The 19644-nt window shown below is 46.9% G+C and overlaps 1 protein-coding gene across 3 annotated transcripts; it reads left to right on the top strand.

The window, feature by feature from the left end:
• Window positions 1–1189: 1189 nt before the first annotated feature.
• TNFAIP3 (TNF alpha induced protein 3) lies at window positions 1190–16562 on the top strand. Of its 3 annotated transcripts, none has more exons than XM_059177446.1 (9): window positions 1190–1481; window positions 5008–5317; window positions 8517–8707; window positions 9357–9504; window positions 9674–9844; window positions 10666–10846; window positions 11965–12884; window positions 13532–13728; window positions 14477–16562. In XM_059177446.1, the coding sequence occupies exons 2-9, from the start codon at window positions 5023–5025 to the stop codon at window positions 14759–14761; spliced, it is 2388 nt and encodes a 795-aa protein (XP_059033429.1). In that variant the 5' UTR covers window positions 1190–1481; window positions 5008–5022; the 3' UTR covers window positions 14762–16562. The 3 variants fall into 3 exon arrangements, with proteins under 3 accessions (XP_059033429.1, XP_059033431.1, XP_059033430.1); XM_059177448.1 differs by having other exon boundaries at window positions 1192–1481; window positions 13532–13713; XM_059177447.1 differs by lacking the exon at window positions 1190–1481 and adding an exon at window positions 1500–1637.
• The last annotated feature ends 3082 nt before the right edge of the window (window positions 16563–19644 follow it).

The following is a 19644-nucleotide window of genomic DNA, read 5'->3' as shown; positions in this document are numbered from 1 at the left end:
GCATACGTGCCTGCCTCTCCCTCTGCAGTTCAGGTACCTCCACTGCCCAGATGGCTGACACCTATTTCCACAGGATGTCCCCTGGATAAAAACAGTGGGTTGGTTACCACACTATTTAATAAGGGGTGGAGCGGCCAGTGCATAAAAAGTATTATCAGCCCTTAGCACCTGGGAATGAACTAATTGTCAGGTCGTCTAAAAGAACTCCTAAGGGCACCTGGGTGGCAATCAGTTAAGCGGTTAAGTGTCTGCTTCCGCTGAGATCACGATCCCAAGGTCCTGGGATCCAGCCCTGCATGAGTCTCTCTGCTCAGTGGAGAGCCTGCTTCTCCCTTCACCTGCCTCTCTAACAAATAAATAAATAAGCACATAAATAAATAAATAAAAAGAATAAAAGAACTCCAAATAGGATCTTAGGGGGACATGGCAAGGATAGTAATGGATTAGAAATCTTTTTTAAACTGAAACTACCCGAACATGGCTTCGCCTGGGCACCTGGTATGCAGAAATGGAGAATGGGAAATCAGTTAAGTGCAGGACAGGGTTCATAGTTGCTCTGATTCTTAACTTGACCTAAGATTGGTTTTGTCCCTGCAAATATTAAGGCTGCGGGGCCTCAGGATGTCACCCTCACCAGCCTGGGGTCTGGGTGGCAGGACCACTGGGTTGGGGACCAAGGCCCGTGACCTCTTTCTTTTCTCGAAATCCCCACCCGGGCCCAGAGTAGGGCTCTCCCTTAGGAGCTCATCACGTGCACAGCCCCAGCTTTTCAAACCCGATCTGAGGCCTGCGGTCCCTGCGGTCCCGGACGCCCGGGTGGTTTTTAGGGTATTCTTTCTTTATTATTTCCCTTCTTGTTCTTCACAGTTGGTGATTTTCTGCAGAAAAACGGCTGAGAAAAAAGAACCTATTTCATTTCCAGTTCCCATCATCGCGATTTCCACATGGATGTGACGTTGGGTCAGCTTCCGAAATGCCCAGGTGACTCACGCGGGGACACCCGGGGGCGGGGCTCAGGAGTTTCTCGCGCGGGGCGGGGCGGGGCGCCGCTCGCCTCCAGCACCCCTGGAGCCTCCCGAGCCCTCTGCGCCCCCTGGCGGCCGGCGACGTGCGGCCCTCGGCGCCGGGCCGGGCGTCACGTGACTGGAAAGTCCCCGGGTGGAAATCCCCGCTCTCCGCCGGCGGTAAAACAGAAAGGGAAAAAGAGAACTGGCAGTCTGCAGTCTTCGCAGCGGGCCAAGTGCAGCGAGCTCGGAGCCCGTGGGGGCGGAGCGGTGACAGCAGCCGCCGGGAGAAGTGCGGCGGCGGTGGCGGAGGGAGGCAGCGGGCGCCATCCCCACCCCCGGCCGGGCCAGCGAGCGAGCGCCGAGCCCCGGCGTCCATGGGGCGCCTCCTCCGCGCGGCCCCGAACCCCGCCTGCGGCGCGCGCCTGCCCTGACCTGGACTTGGGACTTCGGAAGAGGAACGCGCGGCCGGGACAGGTAACCGCCGCGTCCCGTTGCCGTCTGCCACGGCTCGGCGGGGTCGGGGGCTGCGGGTGTGTAATCGGCAGCGACTCGCGGGCTGGCGCCGTCTACCTGGCATGGGTTTGGCAGCAGCGGTCCTGGAAGGGAGTTTGTTGGCCGTTTGTGCCCACTGTCAGTTTTGAAATGCTAGGAGTCGAGGTCGCCGCGCCAGATGTTGGGGTGACAGCTCTGGAATCCTGTCCAGCCAACTGTTTCTTTTAAATACTGCAAAGAACTTAAGCTGTAGCAGACTCCTGGCGAGTAGCCTCCGGACTCCCAGGTCGGGGGGTCCTTGGTGTTTGGCTCTTTTTCGTGCCTTTCGTATTTTTAAATCGAGCTCTGGATGCTGTTGGACACGTAGACCTTGCAGAACCGCTATGGCTTCTTCCCAGATTGTGCAGAAGCACCCTACCGCCCGCGGGATGTCTGGAAGGCCACGAAACCGGGCGGGGGTGGAGGACTCCACCAGCCCGCCTGTCCGGGGACAGCTTGCAGACACTGGGAGTGAAGTGCGGGGAGGTGGGTGGGGTCCAGGGACAGTGTAGCTCCTCAGTGGCAGCCATGCAAGAGAAGTGTGCATGTTAAAGTGGGCCGTCGGCCTGCTTTTCGGCTGCTCCAGTTCACAGTGATCTGCAGGCCCCTGCCCCAGCCCCTGCCCCACAGTCAGACAGTCTTTGTCAACCCGGGTTGTCCCACATCCTGCCACCTGGCCTCTCAGGAAAGCAGTGGTATTAAGTAAGGAAGGAGCTCAGCTCTTCGGAGATCGCTTTGTTTTCAGTTCTCCCTGCCTCTGATCTTCTTTCCTTAGAAAGCTGGTCTCTGGTCAAGGGACTCAGGGCAGCATCTGGGAAGACCATTGTGGATTAAACCAAAACCCCTGTGTCCCTAATTGTTGAGCAGCCGCTTACTGCCGCGTTCTCATTGTCTAAGGGGCTGCTTTGATTTCTGTGATTCTTTGTACAATTTTCGAATTTTCGGAGGGATCCTTTGCAAAAATTTGATGAGGCATTTGTGCATAAAAAGTCAGTGAGGGGGGCGTCTGGGTGGCTCAGTGGGTTAAGCTGTTGCCTTCAGCTCAGGTCATGATCTCAGGGTCCTGGGATCTAGCCCTGCATCGGGCTCTCTGCTCAGCAGGGAATCTGCTTCCTCCTCTCTCTCTGCCTGCCTCTCTGCCTGTTTGTGATCTCTCTGTCAAATAAATAAATAAAATCTTTAAAAAAGTCAGTGAGGTAACAAATGTAAAAGAAATGTTAAGGGTGATAGCGTCTGTCTTTAACTGTAAGGACATTACCATCATAGGTCTGGAATATTTATTCCCTAATCTTAAATGTAGGGAAATCGGAGAACTGGGAATTTGGATGGTGGGTTTTGATTCTTTGAAGGAATTCTTACAGTCTGTGCAAAGCCAAACCTATGAATGAGAGGACCGTGGGCTATCTGGTAGGGACATTTGCATGTCTTGGTTATGGCTTACAGCTCTCACTATTTGAGGTCTTGGCTGGAAGGTCTTAGAGTGAGAAGAGAATATTAGAAGACTCAGGAAAACAAAAAAGCAACACCTAGCTTGTGTGATCTTTTTACTTCCCGCCTCGTCCCATCTGAGAGCAGCAGGCATTGCAGCCGCAGAGGTGGTGCTGTGGGAATAGCGAGGGGCAGGTGTCGGAAGATCTGGCGCGTTGGCAAAGCTGTCTGCCTTGGCTGGTGTGGAACCTGAGCGGAACGTGTACTTCTGTGGCTTTGCCTGCAGACAGGGAATAAGGTCATCTTGGGTTTTTTAGCCCCAGCATCAAACATGGCACTCTACTTTTAGTAGGTGGTCAGGTAGTGCTTTTTGAGTGATGGACAGATGAATGAATGACATTGCGAGACTTTGGCCCTGCCATGAAGTGGAGGTGGGTGTAATGTTTTTATCCCTTCATTGTGCTTATGGTCCTGCTCTAATTTTGCCCAGTTCCACCTCCAGGGGATGTCTGACGTCAAAGGAAAGATTATCAACTGACCCAGAGAATTACGTCTCCCAGGCCTCACTGGCAATCAGATTAGGAATCCTGATCCAGAGCTATCACCAGAAAGCAACCTTGGGGTCATCTAGTCCAGCCTCTCTGCTTTGAGTGGACCGCAAGAATTTAAACTGCTTCATCAATGGCTTTAAGAGAGCCTAGACTCACGTAGGAAAGACTTCCCTAAAAATCTAGGTTTCTTCTCACTTCTACATAGGTTTCAGGTCTTCCTCAACTAAAAGCTTGCCCTGGTAAATAGTATGATGCAGGAGCGAGATTAACAATCATCATGAAACTCCCTAGGGAATATCTTCATGCTCTGCAACCATCTCTGTCTTCATCTTGGAAACCAAGATGTATGCTGAGGCACCCTGCTGAGGCTTGTGAATGACAGCTGGCTTTCCACACAACCCCAAACTGCGAGGATACCATGTTGTGTCAATTCACAACAACCCAGGCTGTTGGGATGGGTTGTAGATGCTGGGTTTTGCCCTCAGCTTCCTTCATTTGTCCTGAGTGTTCCTGGCCATCTTTCCTTGCCTGCTTCCAGACGTTGATTTCTTTCCACCAGTGGATTATGCTTGAAGATTTCAGCACGAAGACAGGGTGGGAAATGCATCTGAGTGTTGGTCCCTGGCGGATAATAATAAATGTGGTTGGCAGTTGCGTTGGAATAGTAGAACTCTAATGCCTGTTCTTGGAAGTGTGAAATTTATCCTTCTCTTAACATTACAATTCTATTTCTTATTCTGATGTTGTAAAGTTAACAGAGAGGGTTCCAAAAGACTTACTATTTGCTCTTAAAATTGCAAAGCATTTTACTGGAAATAGGCTTTTTTCACCTTTATAAATATTGTAATATATTTTGCAAATGAGCTCTTTATAAATACTTCTCCTTGGGACTGAAGAGGAAACTCTAATCAGAAGCCTAGGTAACAACGTAAAATTGCAAGGTTTTTCACAAAGCATTTTTTTTTGTAGTATAGGGAGGGAGGGCTTGAAGGAAAAATCAAGGAACTGCCAGAGAGCAAGGACTGCTGAACCATGGTCTTAGGGGAGGAGTTACAGACTTGCCCAGGCTGCCTTGTGTCCTTCACTGGCATTCAGGGCTCCAAAGACCCAGTGGCTGTGGCGTCAGGGTGCCATGAGAATGCTAGGGGAGCTTGCCGGTGATGAGGTGCAGTACCTGTTGCTGACAGAGAGGCTTGGCTCCCTGACAAACGTTACTAAAAACGCGGGTTATTCCCCTCCTCCTCAGGACCCACTCTCCGCCTTCCTTCTCTTGTTTAGACTAATCTTTAAAAGTGATGTAACTTAAAACAGTCCAGTGTGAGTTAATCTTGGGGGCCAGCTAGTATCCTGGGAGTAGAGGTGACTAAGATCTTTTGCCTACAGATTAGGGTAATGACAAGATCAAACGCTGGGGTTTCCTGCAGGCAGGTATATAGGAGTGGTATCAAAGGCGGACTAACGGAATGGGTTTTTCTCCCCCTCCTCTTCAGGTATCGCAGAGCACAATGGCTGAACAGCTCCTTCCCCAGGCTTTGTATTTGAGCAACATGCGGAAAGCTGTGAAGATACGAGAGAGAACTCCGGAAGATATATTTAAGCCTACCAATGGGATCATTCACCATTTTAAATCCATGCACCGATACACACTAGAAATGTTCAGAATTTGCCAGTTTTGTCCACAGTTTCGGGAGATCATCCACAAAGCTCTCATTGACAGAAACATCCAGGCCTCCCTCGAAAGCCAGAAGAAGCTCAACTGGTGTCGAGAAGTCAGGAAGCTGGTGGCACTGAAAACAAATGGTAAGATTTGTCTAAGGCTTGGCTCCCACCGTGCTGGGTCCCCATTCATTCAATTCTGATAGCGCTGGCCCAAATTCAAGTCTCTGGAGAGCACAGACCCCTTAATATAGAATACTCTCTGAAAGACATGTGATTAAAAACAAGTTGGTTTTGCCAATATTTTTACGAAGGATATTTTGTAATTGTGTGTATTAGAGAGCAGAGGCACTGAGACTTGAAGAATGTATTCCAAAATACCATGCCTCCCATTGAGGGACTTGGGTGTCTAATTTTTGTGGCTGTTTGTATAATCATTTGTAAAATACCCTTTCCTGGCCAGTAATGGAAACATTAAAAGGCTTTAAGTTCAAAAGGAAAGCATGGTGTGAAAACTAGTATTACTATTGTTTCCCACTGTCATTAGAAGATGCTCGAAATGATGACCTTACACGACTTGAACTGATGGCATTTTGTGGGTTAACCAGTGAATGGCTGTTGCCTGCCTCTCTCTCCCTTACCTAGGTTCTGTTGGTTTTGGTCCCATGACATGAAGTGGAAAGATACTTGAGATTTTTAGCACAAACTTTACAGCTTTACTTCATTATGTTTAGGGATTCCTAGTTCTGAATTTCTTGCTATCTGTGTGGATCTGCTCAATGGCCCTTTACCACTAATAGCTGTTTCCTGTTCTAAACTTTACTGTTTTGCCTTTTGATTGTTTCCTTCGAGCAAGAGTGTGTGCATCATGGCCACATCCAAGCACACTGTTTCAGGTAGATACAAAATCCTGCATTATAATGTCGCTGATTATTACAAGAAGCAAGTAGACTGTCCATGATCAGTTACATGCTTATAGTCTAGATGAGGGCAGGAATCAGGTTCTTATATAAGTAACCATCCTTCTTTAAGATCACCTTGATCAAATTAATACATCCAAGCACAGAAATCCTTTTTGACAATGAGAGGGTGAGAATATTAATTAACTTAGTTGGTACATTCACTTTGGCCATTTTTGATTTGGGCAGCGTGGAGTGCCTGAAGATAGGTATTTTGTGGTGTTCAGTGAGGGCAGTTGGTTCTGGTGCATTACTTGAACATCTTGCCTCTACTTTTGAAGCCCAGATTCTTAGAAACAAAGGTAGAATGAAAACTGGGGAGAGCTAATGTTTACATTTTTCTTGGCCTTAAATCAAGTGATGCGTAGAAGTGGGTAATTATGTTAAGTCATCATCAAGGGGTTTATATTCCTGACAGTTTGTGGTTTTAGCTCTTTCCCATTTTGTTACAAAAAAGGAATGGAGTGAACTCTGGGAGAGTTGGAAACAGAGAGATTCTGCCAAACGAGAAATGTGGTAGGAAGAGGAAAACCTTCTTATCATTAACAGAATTAACTGACATTTTAGGTTGAACTTACTCCTTGAGAAAATAATGAATACAAATAGTAAATTCTTGTTTTGCAAAGGTATGTCATTAAAGTCTACAAGGATTCATGCTACAAATAAAGCTACAAAAGCAAATGCGTTTTGATAACATTTTCAGGGAAATAGGAATGTGGGACTCAGATCTTCTTATTTCCCCACTTTCAAGAAAATTCCTTAAAATTCTGGAAAAGGAAGAGAAGATATTGGGGAGGATAGACAAAGCGACTTTTACTCTCTGGCTTTTATTAAGCACCTTTTTTTTTTTTTTTTTTTTTAAACCCCCAGCCCCTCAGGAGGGTTGTACAAAGTCAGTGGTCTCTTTGGGGAGGGGGTGATTCACAAGTTTGCATTTGAGGATATGAGACTGCGGTGAATGAGGAAGGGAGTAGGTGGCATAAAATTGAAACTTCAAGTGAAAAATTCCAGCGTCTATTGGCTGCCGCGATTTCACTTGTATAATGAGTAGCACTATTCCAGCTCACCCTGACCACACCCACTTGGAAAGTCCAGGGCGCCCTTCGCAGTTTAAATGTCTACACACCAGAACAAAAAGTACAATAGCTGTTGCTCAATTGCTAGTCAAATAACTTAGCACTGGGGAATTCCAGATGTTGCTTAGGGAATTTTGTACGGGTGCATCTCAATAAAGAACTGAAAGTAAGCACAAGAAGAAGAAAAAAAGCCTTATCTTTGCTCTAGATTTTGCAAAGGGGAAATTTCAACAGAATGCAATCGTTGCCACACTTCTGCCAAGACAAAAGGCTAAGCGATCTGTTTTGTTCATTCTTGTGAATACTTACTTAGCTCGTTTTTCCCTATGTATGAATTGCAGGGATAGGAGTTGTAGATGGGTATATATGCTTGAGGGGTTTTCTTTGTTGTTTTGTTTTTGCTTTTTACAGTTTGAGTGTACTTAAGATTTGCTAAAAGCTTCAGAAAACGATAGCCCTACTTGTAGAGTAATGTAAGAAAACAGTTGAACTGTTCGTAAAAGCAGCGGTGCACTTGGCCACGAGTTACTAAGGAGTAGACTTTTTTGATATTAAACATTCCTCCCAAATGTTTATTGTTTGGAGGTTAGACACAAGGGCAGCCTCTTGAATTGTGGGTTTTGGCCTGTGAAAGTAACAAATTCATGGAGTAAAATTAGACCTGTTTCTCACAATGCTCAAAGGCAGGCTGAGGAGGTAATGCGGTGTTCTCGATCCCACTTGATAAACCAGGAGAGGAAACTCCCAGGCCCCAGAGGCCTCAGTGGAATGGTCAAGTCATTTACCACTGAGTCATAGCCAGACCGTCCCTGTCTAGTAAGCGGAGCCAAGCCAGCTTCCTGGTTTGTGCACCATACCCCATATGTTCTCTCTAGAGCCACGGAGTAATAGTGCCAGGGTCTTAGCCAAAACATCAAGGAATGCTAGAACGGGACAGACTTTAGAGATCATAACCCAATACCCTCATATCACAAAGAAGAAAAAAAAAGCAACACTCAAAAGCTGAGGAATTTTCCCCAAGGTCACACCTAAACCAGTTAGGGCAAGCCAGGCTAGAACCAAGGTCCCCTGATAATCAGTTCCTGGCCCCTTTGTTCTGTCCAACGTTAAAATTAAGAGTGGAAAGAGTGATTTTTTTTCCCTAAAGCTGTCATCCCCTTGTGAAATGTTCTCAGTTGGCTGTTGGAATAAGAAATTAAACCGTTTGCATTTCTCACATGTCCCTACTGGGTCCCCTGTACTAGCAGCAGGGCTAGTGCATTCTAAAAACTTTTGCTAGGCCTTTGATGTGTATGGCTTCTTCCCCAGGTGATGGAAACTGCCTCATGCACGCTGCTTCTCAGTATATGTGGGGTGTTCAGGACACAGACCTGGTCCTGAGGAAGGCTCTCTTCAGCACTCTCAAGGAGACCGATACACGCAACTTTAAATTCCGCTGGCAGCTGGAGTCTCTTAAATCCCAGGAATTTGTGGAAACGGGGCTTTGCTACGACACTCGGGTATGTTTTGTTCCCCCATAAATATCTATCGATAGAGCTCCATGGTGGGTGAAGTGCCTCTCGGGCCAGCCCCCACTCTCGAGGACCATATGACTTCCTAGGTCACGTGAACTTGGCTAAGCAGAGCGCAGTCCATGGAAAATACCCGAAACCTCCTGTGGGATGAACGGGAGGCTTTTGTCACTGCTGGGAGGTTTCCAGGCAGCAGATTCCCAGCTGTGGATCTCTTTTTAGCAGAAGGGCTACTTGGCCTTTCCTGTGGTGTTTTGGTTGCTTTCCCATCTGATTGCCCTTTGCATGCTTTACCGAGCCTGCCACTCAAATTCAGACGTGGGGCTCACCATTCTCAGTCACAGGCTTGGAATTTTTGTGAACATTTGGATAAGGGGCTTTGGTGTTATGCCTCATCAGGGATTTTTTTGAAATCAGGTGCTGTCCCCATCCTCCTCCACTTCTAAGTTGGCCTTCTAGTGGAAAGTAAAGGAAGAAAACCAAACTGGGGAAAAAAAGGGTGATCACTCAAATGATGATTTCCAGAAAGGGGAAAAGCAAGCCAGGTTATATAAATGAATAATTGTAGAGCAAAGTCCGACTGACTTTTTAATGCGTAGTTCATTCACTCCCAATTTCCCCTTTACCCACTTCCTAGAATTGGACTGATGAATGGGATAGCCTAATCAAAATGGCATCCACAGACTCACCCGTGGCCCGAGGTGGACTTCAGTATAACTCACTGGAAGAAATACACATATTTGTCCTTTGCAACATCCTCAGAAGACCAATCATTGTCATCTCAGGTGAGAGCTGCAGGTTGCTTATTTGTATTCGAGAACTGGTCGGCTTCTGTTAGCTCTTCAGAAAAACTGAGCCTATCTCAGGCTACCAGGGTCACCAGCAATAATAGCTGAAGGGAATTTAATGAAAATCACCTGAGGGCCTTATTTCTCTTGCTCTTTCCCTAAACAGACAAAATGCTGAGAAGTTTGGAATCGGGTTCCAATTTCGCTCCCTTGAAGGTGGGCGGGATTTACCTGCCTCTCCACTGGCCAGCCCAGGAGTGCTACCGATACCCCATCATTCTCGGCTATGACAGCCAGCACTTTGTACCCCTGGTGACCCTGAAGGACAGCGGACCTGGTGAGAACACAGCATGGATTCACATTTGTAACTGCTGCTAGATAGTGAGACGCCCTGTTCCCACTGACCGCTGGGCTCTTTGGGGCCCTCTGGCAAGAGCCTCATTTATGTTTATTATTTGCATGTGAATACAGTGTTCCGTCACGTGCCTGGTTAGCAACAGTAATGCCGTGGCAGTAATCCCGCCATCTTTGTGTATGGCTTGGAAAGCACTTCCCACAGCTTAGCTGCAAGGAGGAGGTCTGTGACATGACCACCGCCCTTTGACATATGACAGAGTGAGGCCCACAGAGCCCTGGCCCAGAGTCAGTGTCTATCAGGTTAGCCATTACTAGGATAGCTTCCCGTGGAAGAGGCAGTGTGCGAAGTGCTTTAGAGGATAAATGTAGACATTTATTTCATCTCATTTCATCCTCACAGCGCCCCTATGGACCGTAAGCACTGGAAGCCTTGTTTTACAGAGATGCCTGAAGCTCAGAGAAGTTCAGTAACTTCCCTGATATCACAGAGCTTGACAGGGGCAAAGCCAGGACTCGGACTCAGATCAGTGTGGTTCGGAAGTGTGATGATTTACCCAATGAGTTCCACTGCTTCCAGGCTGCCTAATATTCTCTGAGCTTCCAGAACATACAAAGCATTTTATGTTGAAGTTTAGTGTAGTTTGTTTCCCCATCTGCATTTGATTGTGACTAGATGATACTTTTCTCCCCTTTTTTATATTTTTTCCGTGTTTGTGAAATGTGACCATTATATATGCAGCCTTACACATAATCTCATTTAGTAGAATCATGTGTCACTTATATGTTGCTTCTTTCCCTCAGAAATCCGAGCTGTTCCACTTGTTAACAGAGAGCGAGGAAGATTTGAAGACTTAAAAGTTCACTTTTTGACAGATCCTGAAAACGAGATGAAGGAGAAGCTCTTGAAAGAGTATTTGATGGTGATCGAAATCCCCGTCCAAGGCTGGGACCACGGCACCACCCATTTGATCAATGCCGCAAAGTAAGAGTTTATCCTTAGCTCTGTCCTTTGTCATTTTCAGCTGCTTTTACTTCCGCCACAGAAGCTGAGGCCATCCCAGAGCTCAACCGTAAAGTTATTTGAAGCCGGTTTCCTCCAATGTGCAAGAGATCCAAGTGTGGTGTATATAGTCAGAGAGGATGACAGGAGGCCATACCAACTTGGGTTTCACATGGGAATGAGTAATTTCTCCATGGTCACTTTCCTGCATAGCTGGATACTGACAGTCAAGATGGTGGCTTTAAAGTCTCTTGAACCAAGGATAGTTTTGTTGTGTTTTATTTAATTGCCCTAGTAATAGGCTAGCAAGTGAAAATTCTTGGAAACAGACTCCTTTTTCTCTTGGCTTCTTGGTAAGGACAGACTTCTCAGACACAGTCGGGTTGTGGATCATCTTTATGTGGGCATGCATATGATTTTTGCCCCATAGGAAGTGGAGGCAAGACCCAGAGGACATGCAGTGCGGGTGTCCAGATCTTAAACACTGGCTTTATGTTGGAGAGATGCCTATTTGTTAGGACTTGAAATACACCATAGGGGGAGGCAGACACATGATAGAGGCTTGGAAGTGAGTGGACAGCACCTGGGGGTATGTCCACTGCTTGGTCACTGTGCAGGGCAGTCCGTGCTGATAGACACCAGCTGCCAGTTTAAGATTAATAACACCAAAATACAGGCGACGATGTCCCAAAGTAGTTTGAGTTATAACATAGACTAGTCCCAAATGAACATGCTATATGATGTTTTACTAGATGTTTGACATCAGAGAAGTTAAAAAGTAAAAGTGAATTTTTAAAAGAGTCAAATGTAACAGCGTCCCCAGAATAGCCCTTTCTTTAGAATTATCAGTAATTTGGAGTGGACCAAGATTGATTAAATAAGACTGTGGTTCTTGAAAAAAAATGAAATCTCCTTAGCAGTATTAGACTGTGCTCTGCTGGAAGTGTAGACTCATGATCATTGGCCTGCATGTCAGTGAGTGGTTATCAAGTTATTGCCATAATGCACATTGTAGGAGTTTGGCCTCTGAGCTCATGATGTAGAATTCTGTGTGTATCCATGTTTGTGTGTAGTCTCATATTTTTCTTTTTGGTCTTTAGGCTAGATGAAGCCAACTTACCCAAAGAAATAAATCTGGTAAATGATTACTTTGAGCTTGTCCAGCATGAGTACAAGAAATGGCAGGAGAACAATGAGCAGGAACGGAGAGAGATACATGCTCAGAATCCTTTGGAACCTTCCGTTCCCCAGCTTTCGCTCATGGACGTAAAATGTGAAACACCCAACTGTCCTTTCTTCATGTCCGTGAACACCCAGCCTCTGTGCCACGAGTGCTCAGAGAGGCGGCAAAAGACCCAAAGCAAACCCTCAAAGCTGCACTCCAAGCCAGGCCCCGAGGTGCTCCCTGGTATGGCTCTTGGGCCCTCCCGGGGCGAGGCCTATGAGCCCATGGGCTGGAGCCCCGAAGAGCCAGCCGGGGGGCCTCGTTCGGCCCCTCCAACGGCGCCCAGTCTCTTTCTGTTCAGCGAGACCACCGCTATGAAGTGCAGGAGCCCTGGCTGCCCTTTCACACTGAACGTGCAGCACAATGGATTTTGTGAGCGCTGCCACAACGCTCGGCAGCTGGGCGCGGGCCACCCCTCGGACAGCACGAGGCACTTGGACCCCGGTAAGTGCCGAGCCTGCCTGCAGGACGTCACCAGGACGTTTAATGGGATCTGCAGTACTTGCTTCAAAAGGACTACAGCAGAGCCCTCCTCGGGCCTCAGCTCCAGCGTCCCTCCTTCCTGTCACCAGAGGTCCAAGTCAGACCCCTCACAGCTCGTCCAGAGTCTCTCCACACATTCTTGCCATAGAGCCGGGACCGAGGCTCCCTCCGGCTGCCTCTCTCAGGCCACACGGACTCCAGGGGACAGGACGGGGACCAGCAAGTGCAGAAAAGCTGGCTGCATGTATTTCGGGACTCCAGAAAACAAAGGCTTCTGCACGCTGTGTTTCATCGAGTACAGAGAAAACAAACGTGAGTGAACTGACGGATTTCCTAAGCCCCGTTTCTAAACCCCTGGGCTAGAAGCAGTTTTGCTCCGGAGCTGCCAGAAAGCAGCCCCTCTGGGCGGCGGGGGAGAGTGCAGCTGGCTCAGAGAGATGGTCACTTGGAGGCAAAAGACACAGAAAACCACTTTCCAAAGTCCTACAGCCCCTCCTAGGTAGAGTTCATAGAATTTTATTTCACATGGTCATTTAGCATCTGGCATTTGTGAGGCAGAGTTTAAACAAGACTTCTTTGGACATGTAGATGTAATAGAAGTCCAGAGTTGATGGGCAGTAGCTGAAGAGAGGGAAGTCTCCGCTGACCCTGAGAAAATGCAGTTGGTTTTAGAAACCTCTCGTTTGAAGAAGGACCGATGGGCAGTTAGTGTCTCTGTTCTGTTACCATGCCTGGCCTGTGCAGCACGTTCAAAAATGAACGGTCTGTAAAGTCAAAGATGTTTCCATAATGGCATTATTATCCTTTTTTTTCTTTGACTGAATTTAGAAAAGGCCGTGCTCATGTATGCACAGCCCAGGGTGCCCTAACCTATATCCAGAACCTGGCAGTCTCTCTCTCTCTCTCTCTCTCTGCTTGGAGACCACCTGTAGCACTGATGAGCTCCAACTCTCTTTCAGATTTTGTCCCTGCCTCCACGAAAGCCAGTCCCACGACCCCCAGGTTCCAGAATGCTGTCCCCTGCCTGGGAAGGGAATGTGGCACCCTGGGAAGCACCGTGTTTGAAGGATACTGTCAAAAGTGTTTCATCGAAGCTCAGAGTCAGAGATTTCACGAAGCCAAAAGGACCGAAGAGCAACTGGTGAGACATTTTGAGGTACTTCCCCTCCCCCATGGGGCCAGCTCTCCTCACTGGAGCCACTTCTTCCCACTGAGACAGCGGACTTTCCTCCCTGCCAAGTTCCGGGGAAGAACCTTGGGGGGGGGGGTTTTGGTGGGGGGAGAAGTTCCTGTAGCCCCCAGGGTTGGAAGTGCAGTAGGTACTGCACTTGATTTTCGTGGCCTAACTGTACTATAGAATTCATTTAGAAAGTAAATCGAATCAGCCATAGAATAAAACCTCTTAAAGTCTCTAAAAAGCCTGATGCCAAACAGAGACTTTTTGATTTGTAGCAGCACAGGGATCTGAGTGGCCAGCAGACTTTGGCAAGTAGTCCTTTATCAGGAGACAGGAGGAGCAGGCAGAGTAGCCCACATGCCTGCACACAGTGGCACAGGAGAAAAGCCACCTTAGGCTGATGGTTGCCTCTCCTGTTGTTTACAGCATGGTAGGGAGTCTGTCTGGGGAAGGCCAGCTTCTCACTAACACAAGCGGAGGCTAGCTGGGCCAGCCTTCGCAGGCCTCCAGGTCAGGTGCTCCTTGGTTGCACTCAGTGTGCTCTCACGGGACTGGGAGGAGGCGTCTTTGGCGAGCATCCAGTCCCAGACAGCACGTGCAGCTCCCTGGGTCAGGCGGTGGCTCTCCACCCCACAGAGTTCTTGGTAACACCCGTGCAGGCAGAGGAGATTACCTGGTGCTCTCCCTGAGCAACTGGCCAACAGTTCTCTCTGCTCTTTCCATTCAGAGAACGAGCCAGCGCAGAGACGCGACTCGAAGCACGGCGAGCGCCTCCAGGCCCAAGTGTGCCCGGGCCTCCTGCAAGAACATCCTGGCGTGCCGCAGCGAGGAGCTGTGCATGGAGTGCCAGCACCTCGGCCAGCGCGTGGGCGCGGGGGCCCACCGGGCCGAGCCGGTTCCCGAGGAGGCCCCCAAACAGCGCTGCCGGGCCCCCGCCTGCGATCACTTCGGCAACGCCAAATGTAGCGGCTACTGCAACGAGTGCTTCCAGTTCAAGCAGCTGTACGGCTGAGGGGTGCGGAGGGGCCCCGGGGACCTCAAGCCTCAGCAGGCAATGGTGCTAGCCGCAGCAAGCTGCGGGCGGCTTCAAGCAGGGGAGCAAAGAGAAGCTCGGGTCGCGGTCGCGGCCAGCCTGCGCAAGTGGCCTTGGAACGAGAGCAAGGCCAGTGACGGGCGGCGGATGGGCTGCTGCTCTTCCCCCGCCACCTCGCCTGCCACGCGGAAGGGCAGGGACTGCGTGGACTCGGAATGTGTGGTGGGACTACATCATCTTCTCAGGAGAAAAGGGAGAAAAAGCTCGGTCAGGTGGGTTGGGGATCCCAGGCCGTCCCCCCCCCCCCCCCGCACCGCCCCACCCGGGCCGGGCTTGGAGCCACGGAGCTGACTCGCCGCACCCACAGGCCCTCAAGTTCAGGAAGCTCAGGGAGAACGGACAAATTCAGTGTCAGTGGTGAGTGGTCTTTCCCTCCCCGCCTCGTCCATTTCCCGCGGACACAGCAGGGCAGACACCGAGCTGTCCACAGACTGTGGCTCTGAGGCTGCTGAGATGGAATCAGTTCACGCTGAAGAGCAAACCAGCTGCTCTTTACAGTATGCACCTTGGAAGAAATCAGAACATTCTAGTGGGAAGATGTGTGCCTCTCTTGGTTATCACTGTCTTCACTTCTAAAGAAGTTAGCTTGAGGTGTGCATGAAAATGTGTACATATATAATGTACCCTTATATTATGTATGAGGGAATTTTTTTTATTGTGGTGAAGTATATTGTCTATATAATTCACTTTATTTATTTTATTTCAAACTTCAGGTTTATTTAAATGAAGATGTTTCTTCTGCCCTGGGTAAAGTGTCTGCTGTAGTGTCTTCTTGAAATAGCGTATTCATAGTCAGTCCTCTTTTGGGCGAGTACCTGAGTGCCTTGGGGATTTGGTCTCTTTGATGTACTGTGGTTGTCTTCCCTAAGAAAGAAGGAATTGCACCAAAGGTATATTCATTAAAAGCTCATGCTTTTCTTGATGAAACTTGGGTTAGAGGCTCTTGCTAGCCAAATGAAAAAAAATAAATTAATTAAAAAAAGTAACTGCTTTCCGCAGTAAACAGATGCCTTGAATATCCTACCTCTTTAGAGATAAAATTAGGAACGAATGGGATGAGATTGGAGAAGGTCACTGGGACGATGTGACCTTTAATGATAGTTTTATTTGCTGTGTTTGAACTCTCTGTCCCGGTAGCAACCGCACATCCAGTGGCACCTTTGCGCTGGGACAGCAAAACCCTGTGACCATGAGCATAAGGAAATTTCTTTTTGTCCTTGGCCTGCAGTTTCTCTGTTTGCTCTGTGTTGCTGTCATACTTGTTATAAGAAAAAAAAGGGGGAAACACATTGTCCCCAGAGGTAAAGGCTGCCATTTATTTTTTTTTTTGGGGGGGGGGGTCTGGAACTTATGACCTGAAAATATCAGTAATCTGTAACTCTACACAGCCTTTACTTGTATTACCTGACATGTTTGCCACCTCGAGTGCTATTTCCTCAACATAAATTTTAATCATATTTTCTAAAGATCTCAAATAAACATCAGTGTTCATGTAGTTCTTCTAAAGTCAATATTTTAATATTTTGTGTGTATCAATATTTTCATTCTTAATGTGAAAAATGGAATTATTTATACTTATTTTAGAAAGCATTTGAAATTTGCACATTTAGTTGTCCCTGATAGAGAGCTGTTTGTTCTGTTGGATTCCTTTAAGTTTTCCTAAATATGTGTAACTTTTCACAAAAGTCAATATTAAAAAAATAAATTATTTAAGAACAGATTTTGATGTTTTCTGCTTACAAATGGTCAGAGAAAGAGACCCAAATACTAAGGCTATGTTTCCCAAACAGCCTCATATCGAGGTACACCCGGAATAGTGGACATGCGTCCCACCCCCATGGAGTAAGAACTCTGCGAACATTATAACGGCATGAGGGTAAGGCATTGTTCAACTGCAGGGACACTGAGGCCCAGGCAGGAGTGGGAAGCGTCAACCTGTCCCATTCTCAGGAGACATTAGGTCCCTGAGCCCCTCCAAAGGTTGCTGCCTTTGGCCTTCTTGCAGTGCGGAAAAGGAAAGCAAGAGAGAGCAGCAGAGAGAGGCTTAGAAAGAAAGAAATAGGAGGGAGGTGGGAAGCCTGGTGTAAGATTTCCTGGGTCAGACCTTAAAAGAGGTGACAGATGGCCATGGTGGCTGCAAGGATTGACAGCACCAAAGGCCTGGGAAATTATAAAATGACACATTCTTCCACCCAATCCAAACATATCCCCAGAAGCTTGATTCAGGAGGACTGCAGATTCCAGAATCTTTTTTTTTTTAAAGCTCCCCAGGAGATTCTGATCATCAGCGAGATTTTAGAACCATGCTTTGACAAATCATTCGTGATCTTTTGTTAACTTATTACGGGAAATGTTAACACACAAGAAAGCAGAGTTTAATGAACCCTCATGTGTCCATTACTTGGTTTTGATAATGATCAGCATTTTGCCAGATATGTTTCATCTTTCATTCCCTCTTTTTCTTCTGGATGATTTCAAAGCAAATCCCAGCCATGTGTGTCCTCACACCCACAAATACATCAGTGTGCATCTCTAATTGATCATCATTTTTTTGTTTTGTTTTAGTACAACCATCATTTTTACACCTAGATAAGTGATTTTTAGTGTCATCTAATACTAAGTATGTATTCTAATTTCTCAGCTTGTCCACTGTGGAGACATAGTCCTATTGCTTTAGGGTTAGCATAAGCCTCTTTTATTCTGTAACATTCTTTTTAAATTTGTCATCCTACTAATTTGTTGGGGCAGTTTGATCTTTTCTTCTGTAGAAGGGCCCACATTCTGGATTTGGCTGATTGCTTTCTTATGGTGCCACTTAACTTATTCTATAACGTACTTTGGATCTAATTCTGGTTCAGTGAGGCAAGAATCACTCAGGGTCCCTTCAAGTCCCATCCTGTGTGAGCTATATGAATGCCAGCCCAGAGGAATCATAAAGCCTCAAATTCAGCTCTTTTCTTTTTGTCCATTCTTCCTCCCACTTCTCACCCAGCATTAAATGCTACAATTCTTCAATCAGCATGATGAACATAAGCATTTGACCATAAGTCATCAGGATTTCTAAAATAGGAAGTGACTTAAAATTAGCAAATTATCTCTGACTCAGAAGAATGACCCACAGACAGGGTCATAGGGGGCAGGTTTGGAGGACAGCAAGGGATCCCGGCAGGGATGGATCTCTGCAGAAGGGGATGCCTATAAGGCATACGCACAATTTTATGTCCGGGTGTGTTCATTTTTCTTCTGAAGTGGAGCCAATCAGAGGCTTTCTTCAGAGTCTCAAAGAAATGGATGATTTTCCAAAAACACCAAGAACCTCAACATAAAGAGAGCTGAGAATTAAGACTTGGGAGGAACTGATTTTTGCTTCCAGCACTGCAAATATCACCCCCCACACCACAAGGGTGGAAGTTCCTGTCATCCAAAATTGAACTCTTAATGTTCTATCCCTGTCCCCTTCCTCCGATGCTCAGAAAAGAGCATTATCTTCCCAGCCACTCTAGACTTTTCCCCCCTCCTCCCACCTCCAAACTTTAGGAAGTGTTATTTGCAAAGTGTCTCTCAAATCCACTTGTCTCTAGACTTCTGCCCCTCTGGCTTTGTCCCTAGCTTCCTTCTGCCTTTTTGCCTCCACTCTCACTTCTAGCCTGCTCTCTCGCACAACTTGACTGCTCACCTGTGCCTGTAAACCAGAGGCCTGGTGAGCTGTCTCCTCTAATTAAAACTCCCTGACGGCTTTCCCAAAGCTGGCTGCATGCAACAGAGAGTTCAGGAAGAAAGGAAGAAAACTCGGAGTTCGTTTGATGAGTATTTGATACATGAATGACTATTCCCACCTTTCTCAACATCAGAGGCCACTGTCCCCTGAGCAGTCCCGAAGGAACTATGAGTTGCCCAGCTAAGAGGGGGTAGTAGTGACACCTGCATTCATTTACTTCCTGCATGTTGAAAAAATCACATTTGAATTATCCCATGTTATGTGATTTTATGGCCAAAACTGATGGAGCCATGCCACGTATAAACTTACCTATCTGCACACCTAAGCTTGGAAGCAACGACCAGACGCTTTTACATCTTAAAAATTATTAAAGACTCCAGAGAGTTTTTGTTTAAGTGTGTTATATCTATTTATACTTAGCATTTAGAAGTTAAAACTAAAACATGTCAAAGCACAGAATATATAAACAAAAATTCCATCAGCTTCCAAAACGATGATATCATTACATGTCACAGAGCCTAGGGAAAACTCCACAGCACACTTAGGAGAGTCTGAGAATAAGAAAGACAAATAACACCTGAGTATTGTTATGAACATAATTTTTAACCTTGTGGAGTCCCTAACAAAGTCGTAAGGACCCCTGAAGATCTCCAGACTATACTTTAAGAACCTCTGTTCTAGAATAATGATTCTTAACCTAAGGTTGCCATCACCACACCAGTAACACCTGCAGAATGTTTTGAGAATGTCTTGTGCCTGTGCCCTGCCTGTGGCCAGTAATTTGGTGCCTGTGGCCAGGCAGGGGCCTGTACACAGCCCTAGTGGAGAAGATCCTCTCTACACAATGGACTCTGGGCTTGTCTAACTAATTGTCCCTACCAGCAAACAGTTTTTGAGCATGTACTCCATTATATGTGTATTTATTTCATTATAAATTATATACATATATTACCATATCAGTGGATCCTGCACCTTGTAAAACATGCAAAAAAAAAAAAAAAGGAAAAGTAAAAAAGAGAGATAAAAAACAAAACAAAACAAAACTCTACCATCTTCCAGCCATGCCCCAGTGAGTCCTATGCAC

The sequence above is a fragment of the Mustela lutreola genome, chromosome 6 (genome assembly GCF_030435805.1).
Source record: "Mustela lutreola isolate mMusLut2 chromosome 6, mMusLut2.pri, whole genome shotgun sequence".
NCBI classification, from domain to species: domain Eukaryota; kingdom Metazoa; phylum Chordata; class Mammalia; order Carnivora; family Mustelidae; genus Mustela; species Mustela lutreola.
The sequence above is the reverse complement of the archived record's forward strand: the minus strand, read 5'-3'. Positions and strand labels throughout refer to the sequence as shown.

Bases quoted from the DNA above. Each gene is read 5' to 3' on its own strand.
- TNFAIP3 (XM_059177446.1), top strand. From the start codon at position 5,023: ATGGCTGAACAGCTCCTTCCCCAGGCTTTGTATTTGAGCAACATGCGG. The intron at 5,318-8,516 runs GTAAGATTTGTC...CTTCTTCCCCAG, and splicing joins GGTGGCACTGAAAACAAATG to GTGATGGAAACTGCCTCATG. The intron at 13,729-14,476 runs GTACTTCCCCTC...CTTTCCATTCAG, and splicing joins AACTGGTGAGACATTTTGAG to AGAACGAGCCAGCGCAGAGA.